The sequence below is a fragment of the Mytilus edulis genome, chromosome 14 (assembly GCF_963676685.1).
Source record: "Mytilus edulis chromosome 14, xbMytEdul2.2, whole genome shotgun sequence".
Taxonomy (NCBI): domain Eukaryota; kingdom Metazoa; phylum Mollusca; class Bivalvia; order Mytilida; family Mytilidae; genus Mytilus; species Mytilus edulis.
In genome coordinates, this window is record NC_092357.1 from 53,943,233 (window position 1) to 53,957,172 (window position 13,940).

The 13,940-nt window shown below is 32.7% G+C and overlaps 1 protein-coding gene and 1 long non-coding RNA gene across 2 annotated transcripts; both read right to left on the reverse strand.

Moving 5' to 3' along the window:
* Nucleotides 1-445: 445 nt before the first annotated feature.
* On the reverse strand, nucleotides 446-2,600 carry LOC139502740 (transmembrane protein 121B-like). The gene is made up of 2 exons (XM_071292303.1): nucleotides 2,428-2,600; nucleotides 446-2,247 (listed from the first exon to the last, which is right to left on the reverse strand). The coding sequence occupies exon 2, from the start codon at nucleotides 2,197-2,199 to the stop codon at nucleotides 1,240-1,242; it is 960 nt and encodes a 319-aa protein (XP_071148404.1). The 5' UTR covers nucleotides 2,200-2,247; nucleotides 2,428-2,600; the 3' UTR covers nucleotides 446-1,239.
* Nucleotides 2,601-9,414: 6,814 nt separating this feature from the next.
* LOC139503362 (uncharacterized) lies at nucleotides 9,415-10,966 on the reverse strand. The gene is made up of 2 exons (XR_011659086.1): nucleotides 10,762-10,966; nucleotides 9,415-9,804 (listed from the first exon to the last, which is right to left on the reverse strand). It is a non-coding gene; the product is annotated as an uncharacterized lncRNA (long non-coding RNA).
* Between the last annotated feature and the right edge of the window lie 2,974 nt (nucleotides 10,967-13,940).

Genomic DNA, 13,940 nt, shown 5'->3' on the forward strand with positions numbered 1-13,940 from the left:
GGATTAAAATATATGGATACTGAATCATTGTTCAATATTTTACGAGTTAAGATATAATTTATACACTTTAAGATAGTCCGATAGAAAAATTCTTAATAATACAAGAGAACGAAACGTGTCCCATGTCGTACATTTTTCAAGGCACATTTTTGATGTTTATATTTTATTATTTGAATTAAGTTTTTTCGGGGAAGTTTCGGCAGTATGTTTAGAGAATTCTTGATTATTTAACGGAAAAAAATGGCATGAACATAATGGTGTGTTTAATTTATCGAATAAGTAAATTGGGTTCTTCCTCCATCTTGAAATAACAGATACATGCGACAAGCGGTTTAGATTTTTTATTGAAATGTGCACATTTCGAGAGTGATGTGTAATTCATATGCAAGACTTTTCATGTAAATATAGACGGTTATGTGTTTTGTCATAATTACGGCTGTACTTTACACCAAAAAAATAGAATATTTTTGTTTGAACCAACCCCACCCCCAACTTTATTATAAAAGGGGAGATAACTCAGATATAAGGAGAAAGAAATATGTTAAAGTAATTTATAAAAATAATGTGTTGCTGAAACTAAATGTATAAAACTGGGCTCAAACCTAAATGTATGGAACCCATTTAAACAAATGTATGAAAACTATTTGAACTGGTGTTTTCGTATGAAACTTTATTTAAATATATGTATACAACTGTTGGAATAATGGGTAGCACTAAGGCATGGTATATCAGCAAACACTCACTGCAATAGTGTGAGATGTGAGACGCAAAACCTAGGCACCAGCCCTGCTTTGACAATCTGTACCGAACCAACAGTCTTAGCCTTTTTATATTCTGTCCGCAGGTTCCAAGCATTTCACTTCACTTCACTTAAACTAAACCTTCTGCCTGCTGTAAACTACTTCCTTTCCAACCTTTACGATGTTCACTGTCTACCGTCTTCGGTAAAAATGACGACTTGAACAACAACAAATGGAAGTTTTTTACGACCTTGATTGCCTATACAGCCCTTGCACGGTCGGTCCTGGCTTTCGCCTTTTTTGGGCATTAAATAATTTAGTTTTCACCATATAGAAATTTCAAAGAGACATCGGATAATATATATAACTGCAGATATATTATTACATTCTTAAACTGTAAACTCGTAACCGTATCATATAAACATATCTCAGTTCAAAGCAGTATGACTTGTAGTGGCGGATCCAGCAATTTTCATTTGGGTGATCCGCCTATGACATGTTAATCCATGTAGTTAAACCTGTCCTCCATTGCATACGATTCTACAGCTGGTCCGTCATGTCCAGATGATGCAACGCCATCATTATTAATCTGAGTTTGTTTGTTTTCTCCTCCTTCTAATGTTTCATACAAGTCAACGGAGGTCATGCCAATCACTATGACATTTTTCAGTGAAAAAATGGATATTCCACGACTTAAACCATGCCATAAGATCATCCGGGTTATCAGTAACGGTAAATTGACGACGAATGCGAGTAACACTTTGTGAATCATAACAAGCTTATGTGAAAGTTTGGCTTCTCCATACTTAGTTTTAGAAAGAGTGATGAGCGGTATTGTTGGTAATATAAAATTAATAAGGGCGATAGCAATAATAGCATCATCCACTCCTGTTGGAAACGTGTCCCTTTCCTCTTTAAAAAACAACATTTCCATACTGTCAACGCAATCAAGAATATCGAATATTACAGTCCCCGTCAATTCGTCGATATATTTTCTTCTTGGGGAACCAGGCTTAGCATCATGATTTGTCGCTAACAACAATGCAAATACAATACCGCCCAGAGCAATAGTAGTTTTCAATGTATTTGGTCCGAAAAATATGTATTCACTTAGAAGAAAAGCAAAATCCTTGAAGGCAATACCTACTTTGATCGCAAGTAATGTGGAGTAAGCAAACCACGATATTGGAACAAACAGCAGACTAGCCGACTCTGGATCAGCCTCCTTATCTCCGTTTGGTTTCGCACGATTTAGATGTCTATACGAAAGAAAAAAGCACAAACATAGCACTATGGCAACCACTATATCTGCTCCGATAAACGCAAGCCACGCCTCCCCTTTATATGTCACTAAATAATAATCAAGTATTCCTGCTTGCAGAAAATGAAAACATAGACATAGAAATCTGCTAGGAAAATGTTTCACAGCTTTAAAACATTTTGTAAAAACGTTTGCCATTTCTATCAACGTGTCTGGTCAAACATGAGCTATTCAGCTTGGAGATAACTACAAAGAGAAAACAATATTGATAATCATTTTAAGTAAAACATTTTGTCCAAATGACGCTGACTTAAATCTATAATATCATATTTCCATAATACACGTTTATTTGCTTGGTAACTTTTGCGTAGCAAAACATGACTTCTAAATTTGCAGTGATCAAGTTGAGTTTCTAAATTTACTTACGAATTTACGAGGAACGCAAATGCTAACTGTTTAGGTTGGAAAGTCAAATATACACAAGAAAATAATGACTCCCTAATGAACGTTTTCACAGAATGTAACTAATCAAAATATGGCATAAAATAAGATCTGAGATAAAATTTGTTACCCTTTAAATTAGGAAAACTTTAATAACCAAAACTATTATTTACTACATTTATCATTAGAAATCTAGATACATTTTCATTTAATATATCCTGAAACTTATCTTTATGTGCAAACTGAACAAAGAAGACATAGGATGACGATTTCTTATTGTAATCAAACCTGTCTTTGATGAATCTGTATATTTGACCGAGAAAATACATCTCACGTTTGAATGATTCCAGTTATTACTTTTCGTTGAACTACAACTTATCCAAACTTCCTGGTGAAAAATATAATAACTATTAAACACGACCATGTGTTATATTTAGTAGTACAAGTGTTAAAAAATCTGAAATCTAGAGAAAATGTCCAGCAGAAACATATATTCGTATACTGGCTGATATTCAAACACATTCTATATAATATATACAACAACAACAGTACAAATAAATAGATATAGTTACGGTAATTTCCAGTATTTCACCAATGCGAGCATGTAGATTTTACAAGTAAATGATTTCAGGGAGAAAATGGAAGGAGGTACGTCGCAGAAGGACTATCGTGAATACATATATTTGTACAAACCTTAATATGTAGGACAAACAGGACGGGATTTGTTTTATACGAACACAGGAACATATATACCGCTTCCGAAAACCTAAGAAATTCAAAAGTATAATTTATCAACACTTAGGTAAACACAACCACAATATTAAATTTAATAGATTTCAATCACTCGAAATGATCCAGAAGAAACAAGGGCAATCGCATAAACAATTTGAAGATTCCCGTAAAATTATTGAACTGTTTTGGATTAAACCGGCGTTTTGCATTTGCGCCGATCTGCATTTCATTTGCGCCGATTTTTCTTTTCATTTGCGCCGATTTTTTACAGGTAAACTACAGGTGAATGTTATTTTTCATTTATCCTTATAAACCTCTTCCGTTAGCCAGTTGTACAAATGATATGAATTGTCGTTCATTACATGTAAATTTTCCATTTTTAGATGGTGATGTTCCTTTGGCACCATCTTACGGTGTTTATATTTCACAGCTCATTCGCTACGCCCTTGTCTGTTGTGACGTTTATGATTTTAAAGAACGTAATCTATGTATTATTGGGTAAATTATTAAGCCAGAGATTTCCTTACTATAAATTACTTAAAACCTTTACTATTTTTTTCCATACTTTTTGTATACTTAAACAAGTTTGGCGAACGTTGTGTCGTAATTTTGGAAGTTCAACTCTTTTGCAATATCTCCAACTCCCACAAAGCTGCAAACGTGTGCCTTGAAATCTAATAAGGAGTCTGGGTATTTTTCTAAAACGCATGTCGTCTTTTCTCTTTGGATAATTTTGCCATCGTTATGGGCATGTATTAAAATGTTAAGCTCCATTTCATTATTAACCGCTCATCAACTTTGCCATACTAGTGTAGATGTTTAAAATTATTTTGTAATTTAGTGTCAATAAAACAATTAACTGATTAAGAATATTAGTTACTATGTAGTGGAGGACCATAAAGGGTTAAAATAAAACACAAAAAAAAAATATGCAGAGTATTTGGTTTCAAGTTCGAATAACCAAACGTTATTTCAATTATAAATATTCAGAACTACAAGGGACCCACAACAGTCATGCTTAGTAATAAAGATATAATAAACAATTATAAATGTACCTCAACAATAAACTCCTGCAACGCACCTCTTGATCTCTTGACTGGATAATGTTGTTCTATTATGATTATGAATCAATGTGAGGCGGGCATTTCGGAATACATAATATGCATAAACCAATTACGGTAGGCTGGTGATTCTAACCCGTACATAACATGACACACAAGTTTTGACGACAAATTTTGATTTCACGCTTAATAATATGATGATTTTCCCGGGTTCCCGGCTAACTTTTAGGTAATTTCACGTGTCCCGTCAGACTTTGTTTCCCGTTTCACGTACAATAATTTGACTTTCCCGTGTCACGCTTACAAAAAATCGTTAATCCCGCGTCACGCTTAGACCCCAATGAGACCCACAGTAGAGACAAAATGTCATGTGATATAAACATGAAATTGACCACACCGATACAGGTGAAATACGTTGAATAACAATTGTGGACACAGCAATAAGATCAGATTATAAGACCCTCATGAGCTCGGTGTAAAGTAAAAAAAGAGTAAAAATCCAATATTAAATAAATTTGCTCGATTAACCTTGAAGTTAAGACTAATAAAAGTTTGCGTCTATCGAGTGAACCCCCTAAATAAAATAATAATGTACGTGTTCTTGACGACTTCCGCGCGGGATGATATATTCTTATTTAGTATGTTAATTAGGCCGTTAGTTTTCTCGTTTGAGTTGTTTTACATTGTCATTTCGGTTCCTTATATAGATGACTATGCGGTATGGGCTTTGCTTATTGTTAAAGGCCGTACGGTGACCTATAGTTGTTAATTTTTGTGTCATTTTGGTCTCTTGTGGAGAGTTGTCTCATTGGCAATCATACGAATCTTCTTTTTTATATAAAATAATTTTACAAACACATATGTAGTCAAATATATAATTTTTAATATAATGTCAAAAAATTGTTTACGAATATCTATGACAAAAATGGCGTTCCATAGAAAATTTAATCGAAAAAAAGGGACACTTTACAGAGCCAAAAATACAAATTTCAGAGGGCGATTTAGGCCAGATACTTACACAAAAAGGGATTAGACTACTATGAAATGTATTTAACTTGCTAAAATGTACGAAAACTGATACAATGTAAGATTATCGAAATCAGTTATGTGCAAAGGCTTTTCATTGCAATCTTTAAATCGTCACAGAAATCATAATAAAACTAAAGATACATCTCAAAATATACATAATAATACAAAAATAGCATAACTTACAGTGTGGTGGACAATAATACAACAAACAATTATCTAAAGTTTTCAAACGAGCGCAAACATGCATTGTGTTGAAAAAGAGAGATAATCACATAAAAAGAATCTTTGGAAAGCATGTTAAAAATGTCTGGAACACTCCTCACCTGATATTAATATATAATATCACTATATTAAAAATATATTAGCAAACAGTTATGAATAAAAAAATATATATTCCCTAGCATATCTTGCAAATGGACACCAGAATAATGTTTAATAAAGTCATTGTTCAAAGTATACACTCTAAGCAACAACACAATTTCAGAAATAGGTCTAGTGTAAGTTGAACCATTTCTAGCGACGCAAATATCTGCCTTTCTAACTCGTCCATCATTACCTGGTAGAGGATTAACAATAATTCCAGTTGGCCACTCATCTTTAAAAACATTTTGTCCTAAATAAGCACAATATCTCCTTCATTCAATTCGGAGAAGAATCTGTCCATTTCCGACGTGTTTGTATAGTTTGAAGATACTCTTTGTTCCGTCGTTGCCAGAAAATATCTGTGAAATATTGCACTCGTCTCCAAAGTGCATTATACAGATCCTTCGTATCAAATTTTCCAATAGTTGCAGGGTAACAACGGTTTTCTGAGTGAGTAACATCGCTGGACTGAGTATCAAAAGCGATTTCGGGTCAGACGATACTGACACGATCGGTCTACCATTCACTATGGCATACACTTCTGCCAAAAAGGTGATTAACACTTCATGTGTTAGATTTGTCAATAGAGTTATTTTCATGTCGCATTTTTGCTTAAAAGTGTTGTTCAAAAGACAACCGATAAATTGTTTTTAATAAAGATGCAACAAAGAACAGAAAATAAAATAACTATATACAGAAAAAATCTAGTTTGTTGTGTAATGAATCTGCAATTACAAATGTTATTGCTTACTAGAAGTTACCTGCAAAATCGCGGTACCATTGGACAAGCGTTGAAATCACACACAGTAATAAGGTGGAAACTGTTAGGATTTTGACACGTTTAATACATTTAATAATATTTCATTAAAATAGATGAAAACGAGTAACATAATACAAAAGAACACATTCTCCTCGGTTGGAAAATTAAAAAAAATAGTTACCCTAAGAAAAGCGTATGAGCTACGTAAAATCCATTGGCATACCGAAAGGGACGATCTATCAATATATGAATTGGACAATGCAATGACGTTACGCACGTTATTGCGTCAATACCGTGTAATCAACCAGTCCACACTAATAAACAGCTTTTCTATAAAATCATAACAGTTAAGTTATATAAAACTTATATCCATAGACTAGACAGGTAAATACTATTCCGAAAAAAAGTACAATTTTTTTTATCATATTTTACTTTAGTCTAAAATAAGGACAACATATTGACAAAACGTCAAAAATATGCGTGTCAGACGTAACAGACTATACGCATAATCACTTTAGCAGGGATGTTTGTGTTCTTCAAAATAGTGTTGTATCCACGAAAATTCGAATGAATGATATGCTCTATATATAAAGTATAACAATATTACTGGATATGTGTTTCTGATACGACCAACGCTATTTTTTGGCAAAAACAAATAGTGTTCATATTGGTCAGATTTTGGAAGATGTTAAGTTATCAAAGTTTACAGGTTTTAAAATATAAGATTATATGATATTTCGTTTGTGTAAATTCGGCTCACATATGTGCATACATAGACCATATCAAAATCAAATTTTTGGAGCACTCACACTACATCTAAAAATGCAACAGGCCGTTGTCTTGCAAGATGTCCAATGTCGGATTTCGCAGTTTTTTACAAATAAATTGTCATTTGCGACGTTATTTATTAAAAATTCAGATTAGTTGCATGCTAAATAGTCCTTTTCCGTAATTGTGCTTTAACTTTACAAAACAGCAACATACTTTTTGATAACTTGCGTAGTCAAAACGACTTGGTTTTAAAAGAAATGAAATGTCTTGCAAGTTTGTCCACTGGACGATTTTCGTACGTTTTCAACGTTGTCGATTCGGGGTACGCTATTTATGGTGGATCATCTGTATATAGTTCCTCAGATAGAATTTTCTTGATAGTCAAATACTATCAACAAGACCAAAAAGCATCATAAAAAAAAATCCGATGACTGGGTTTGTTCGTTTAGATGAGGTTCTTAAGTTGGGAAAAAGTTTTGTATCACAAGAGGATAACAAATCATCTTTATCAAATTTTCAAATTTGGGAATCGTAAACTGACTGCGACATTTTGTTTATTTCTCTGCAATAAGATTCATGTGTATAGAATTGAAAGTGAAAATAAAATCTGGCCTAAAGCGTGGCTATATACCTCTCCACATCATACAAAGCTTGTAAACATATGAGATGAATTATAATTAACCTTTTTTTCTGACAATCATTTCATTTCATAATCTAATATTGTACCGCTATTAAAGAAAGTATAGTGAATTTTATAAGCAAGACCCGTTTCACTTGTTATTCTCGACAAACTTTTTATATTAAAGCAAAATATATATCCTCCTCCTTTTCGGATCTAAATGGGAAAACATTGCACTTTAACACGTTTTATGTCAATTGATCTCTGGTAGAGAGTTGTCTCATTGGCACTCATCATACCGTATATATCTTCTCATTTCATAAAGATATGCATTACCCAAATACGATATATTTTGTTGTTTGTTGCTTACGTTACTTTCATTGGGAAATATTCAATGCATATTCAGTACAACAAACATTATAAGAAGTATCCATATTGATGTGCAAAACAAAAATTGTAAGCGAAATACAAAAATTATCCCAAATAATCGGTAATCGCCGTAAAACGTAAAAATTTGACGTTACCATTTGAGACGCAATATCGTGCTTAACGTCAATACGGTGAAAGAGCATGAGCAAAATAGTATATAAGACACGGATCGATAACGGTCTTAGAATTTGGATAATTATAAAAAAAAAATGCATTTTCTGTGGAAAAAAGATTGTTTCAAAGACAAATTTATGACGTACGAAACTCTATATTTACACGACTTATCACAATATTTCCGACTTTGTACGTTTTCAGAGGAGTTGCGGCTAAATAAAATCAGTCTCTTCTTAGTAGCATAGATGTAAAACAGTACATAAAAATGTATATTTGTACATGCCGGGTAGTTATTTGTTTGTCTAGTGTCCAATGGCAAACTTTTCATGACTATATAATTCAGTTCAAATTCATTCTGTCAGCACATTTCATCCATTTTCATAGAAGTTTTAAAGTTTCCGTCTTTTTTGTATAGAAAAATTATCACCGGTTGGACAATTTCACTATTGATGTTATACACTTTAACTCGCCAATTTTTGACTGTATTATCAATAAACAATTCGATACATTATAAACACTGGACACTTTTAATTTGCAAAACACTCATTTGCAAATCCGCCGCCGCCTCAAACAAGAGCTACAATATCATGTATATAACCAAAATGTGCAGAATTACATGGGATTCAATAATTTCATTGGTTTTCTACAGTTACTTTCATATTTATTTTGCAATTTGAATTATAAAAACATGGGATTTTCAATATCCCATGGGACAGGGCAAAATCCCATGGGATTTACCATTATCCCATGGGATTTTGGTTAAATCCCATGGGATTTTTTTTTGTCCCATGGGATTATTGTAGTCCCATGGGATATTTGTTGTCCCATGGGACAAAAAAAATCCCATGGGATTTTTATTATCCCATGGGATTTTTAATATCCCATGGGACAAATTAAAATCCTATGGGATTCTAATTGTAAATATATAGATATAAATAAACAGTAATGTATATATTACAATGTGTTCTATTTGGTAGTAAATTATTATAAGATGAATCTTTTTAATTGAATATCTTTTTTTCTTGGGAAATGTTAATTTAGCATATTGTTCTTTAACTGTTCAAAACTAAACTTTTAAACAACAAAGCAGATAATGTAAGTATCAATATATGTTTATTCATGAATTATAGAATACTTTCTTGAAACACAATTATTTGCCATTTGAAATCAATAAAAACTCTATTGTTAGGCTTAACATACAGGTAGCTATTTAAGTAAATCTATTTTTTTCACAATATCCCTCAACACAAAACATTAATAGTTTCTTATCATCCAGCATTGTTTGATGGTATAGTCCACTTTTTGGACATTCAGCACAGAACTTTGACATTATTGTGGTTTCAATATTTTTTTGAATTTAAAAGAACTTCAAATCATTGACTGAGTGATGAAAATAATAACTGATCCAACTTTTTTCTTTGAATTTATTCTGGTCTTGTTTCTATGTTTTCTCCATTTATTTTAGGTGGTGAATTTCAATCCTTCTGAAAAAGAACCAATAAAATCTAAAGTAATGGATTATACAAAATTGTTTTCATACATGTAGCAATAATATGATTTTCAATAAAAATAGCTATGCGGTATGGATTTTACTGATTGTTAAAGGTTGTCCAGTGTCATCAGTTGCTAACGGCCTACATCCTTTGGTCTCTGATGGAGGGTTGTCAAATTAGCAATATACCACATCTTCCTATTCTAATACCATATAACAATCAATTAATTTATTCTTTTTTATAAAATTTGGGTATTTTCCCAAGTTATATACATAATATATATATATACTGTAAATTCGGAATTAATGCAAGTTTTTTTTTATTGCGAAAAATGCAACGGAGTTGTAAACGCAATAATTTAAACTCGTATTATGAAATATTTTATATGGATTAAACAGGATTTTTCAAAATCGTAAAATTTAAAATCGCATTTAAGTCTAAAATGACAGAATCGCAATAATAAATGCACGCAATAATTTATGAATTTTACAGTATAAAGATCAATGTTAAAAGTTAAAACTTTAGACAACTATAATAACATTCCATTATTCACAAGAATTTGCAATATATTATACAAAATGCAGACAACAGAAACAATATTTCTTTAAGCTTTTGAAGTTCAGACAGATTTCAATTTGTGTTTTATTTCAATGAAAAAATACCTTGAACATATTGGAAATTATAACATTGATACAAACAAAATATGTATGTTTTATCCTTTTTTTTTTGTGTTGTTGGCTTGCTGTCTCATTTTAATATACATTTAAACATACATCAATAATCTTCTTCTTTATTAAAAGTAAAAATGGGATATTTTTGATTTTGATATCCCAAAACATTATAGTTCTATCACATAACTTATTACCAAGTTCAAAAACACCAATGTGTTTGATATTAATTTTAAGACATGTATAAATGTTCCAGACCATATCAGTATTCGGATCTTACTTTTATGGTCCAGAACTTACAGTCCCACCATATGTGTACAGTCAGACCATTTAAGTATACTTGTACTGTCTGGTACCAGCTCAACCAAACCTGTGTTTTTATTTTAACTGCAATTAAACTTTTTGTATTAATCTATTAAAGATTTCAGTTATGTTGATCTGTACTGTACATTTGTTTGTAATAAACTTGACCAACTTCTTAAAATTGGGCAGACTATATGCGTACAGTCCAAATACTTGTTTGTTCTGGAACATAAACATGATTAACAAGCATTTGGCAGGATGTCATGCTAAAATCCCATTAATATTAGTACTAAATTTTGAGTATATACATGTAAATCCACAAGTTACTTACTGAAATTCATGGTGACAACCTAAACATAAAAAAATGATAAAAACATAATTCTGTGTTTTTATTTTTGTTGGTACATGTACAAACAATTTTCCCAACTTTAAAACGAAAACATCATCACCAAAGAGGAGGTCATACTAACCTCCGAAATATTTAAAAATTATTACTTGATTAAGATCTTGTCGTAAATTAATGGCATAGATACTCTTATTTTTGAAAACTTGATGTCTATTGCATACTTATATTCCTTTGTACGAGAGTATGCATATTAAGATGGACTCCATGGACTTTAATGTAAGCATGATTAATTTTACAGTCACTAACAGTTTTTCAGCTCTATGTGTACATTTTGAGAGAATCTTGCAATACTGTATATTCTGATATTCAGAACTTATTGTGAGGTTTTTATTAATACAACTGAAAGCTGTATCTCGTTTTCATTTCTGATACATATTTATGAGCTGAAGACCAGTGCAGAATTTTTCTCACTGCATTGAAGACCCATAGGTGACCCTCGGCCGTTGTCTGCTCTTTGATTGGGTTGTTGTCTCTTTGTCAAATTCCCAGTTTCCACTTCCCATTTTATATCATGTATGCTGATTTTTCTTAAATTACAATATTCAATCATGCAATTTTGTCTATTATTGAAAATACGATAAGCTAAAATAAATGCACAAAAAATTTAACATTGTTATATATATGTAAAAGACTTTTTTTTAAATTCAAAACAGTTGCCTACACTGTTAATTTCCTTGTTTGATTTCATATTTTTAAAGCCTTTATAGCTAGCTAGATGGTATGCCGGGGCGGATCCAGCCATTTTAAAAAGGGGGGTTCCCAACCCAAGACAAAGGGGATGATCCTATATTCATTTGATTTGTTTTATTGTCTCATACAAGAATATATATGGTTTGACGGTGGGGATCAGGGATCCTAAAATTTTTCCACCTAACCACTGGATGACAGGGGATCTCAACCATTTAAAAGTTTCTCAAACATGTGGGGGTGGGGGTGAACCCCATGGACTCTCCCTATATTTCCTTTGATTTGTTTTATTGTTCTATACAAGAATATATAAATATGGTTTAGGGGTGGGGATCTTGACCGTTTACAAGTTTTCAAACTAGAGGGGGTGGGACTTCACTTTTATTTTATTTCATTATTAATTTTATTGTCCCCGACAAGAATATATATGGTTTAGGGGTGGGGATCTGGATCGTTCACAAGATAATAGCACATTCTCAAATTGAACAGAGTGGGGTAACCCCCAAAGACCTCCTTTTAATTTCATTTGATTTGTTTTATCGTCCCATTCAAGAATATATATGGTTTAGGGATGGGGATCTGGACCGTTTACAAGATAATAGCATATTCTCAAATTGAAAGGGGTGGGGATTACCTCCCATGGACTCACCCTCCCTTCTTTCTTCCCCCCGAAATACCTTTAAAAAGCCCCAATGCACAGATAGTTCACAGTATTTTCCCTTGCTTTACACTAAAGAATATTCACTATACAGGTGTAATTTTTTTTTTAAAAGATAATACAACTGAAGACCACCATGACCACAGTGTCAGTGGTGGATCCAGAATTTTTCATAAGTGGGGCCCACCGACTGCCTAAGAGGGGCCTGCTCCTGCCATGACTCAGTGATTCCATATATAATCAACCAATTCTTTTCCCAAACAGGGGGCCCTGAACTCCTGATTCCCCCTTTTTTTTCCTCATTTCAATCACCCTGATATAAATTTAGTTTTATCACTTACAATAGGAATGGTTTGAATTCCCCAATAATTCTTATATACCATTAATATCAACATATTTCATTTTTGATAAATGAAAGGCAAAAGTTTTCTATGGGTAGAAATGGATAGTGGGAAGCTTTCAGATTCACACCATGCCGGTGGCTGTGTGGCTGTGTTCAAAGTGCTGGGTTTTTATGACCCTCGTTGTTTGCGGACTAACTATTTAGGCCAGTGGTGGATAATAGTGTGCGTGCATTAATCTTCTATACCTTCTTAATCAATATATTCAAATACTGACGGCAAGTGTTGTAATGATGTATCAATGTCTTTTTGAAATCACCGTGCTATTTACATGTGGGATCGAGAATGCAGGGGAAGGAAACTTGTCAATTATGTTTATTTCTAAGCCAAAATAAAATGAGCCGCCGTAAAATTAACCTTGGGTAATAACAGTGCATGTAAGGCTCGTCTCGGAGGGGTGTCTTTTTTTTTGTCTTCTTTTTATGTCCCACCTACGATAGTAGAGGGGCATTATGTTTTCTGGTCTGTGCCTCCGTTCGTTCGTCCGTTCGTTCGTCCTGTTTCAGGTTAAAGTTTTTGGTTGAGGTAGTTTTTGATGAAGTTGAAGTCCAATCAACCTGAAACTTAGTATATATGTTTCTTATGGTATGATCTTTCTAATTTTAATGTCAAATTAGAGTTCTTACCCCAATTTCACGGTCCACTGAACATAGAAAATGATAGTGCGAGTGGGGCATCCGTGTACTGGGGACACATTCTTGTTTTAGTTATATTTAATAACTTACACTTTTTTCCATTATTCTCTTTCTTTATTCCTTTTTTTTCTTTGTCCTTTGTTCTCTATTCTGTTAATTCACATCCATACTCTCTTATGTGTATGTGGACTTACTGTAGTTTATTTTTTGGTTCTGGCAGAGATATTAGATACAATATATATGTCTCTGGTTCTGGTATTATGCGATAAGTCAATTTCTTTTTCATGCAGTGTCATGAAATATAATGGTTTTATGCATATCAGCCAAGATTGTGCGCAACATTTTAATAAACAATTCAACACTATTTAC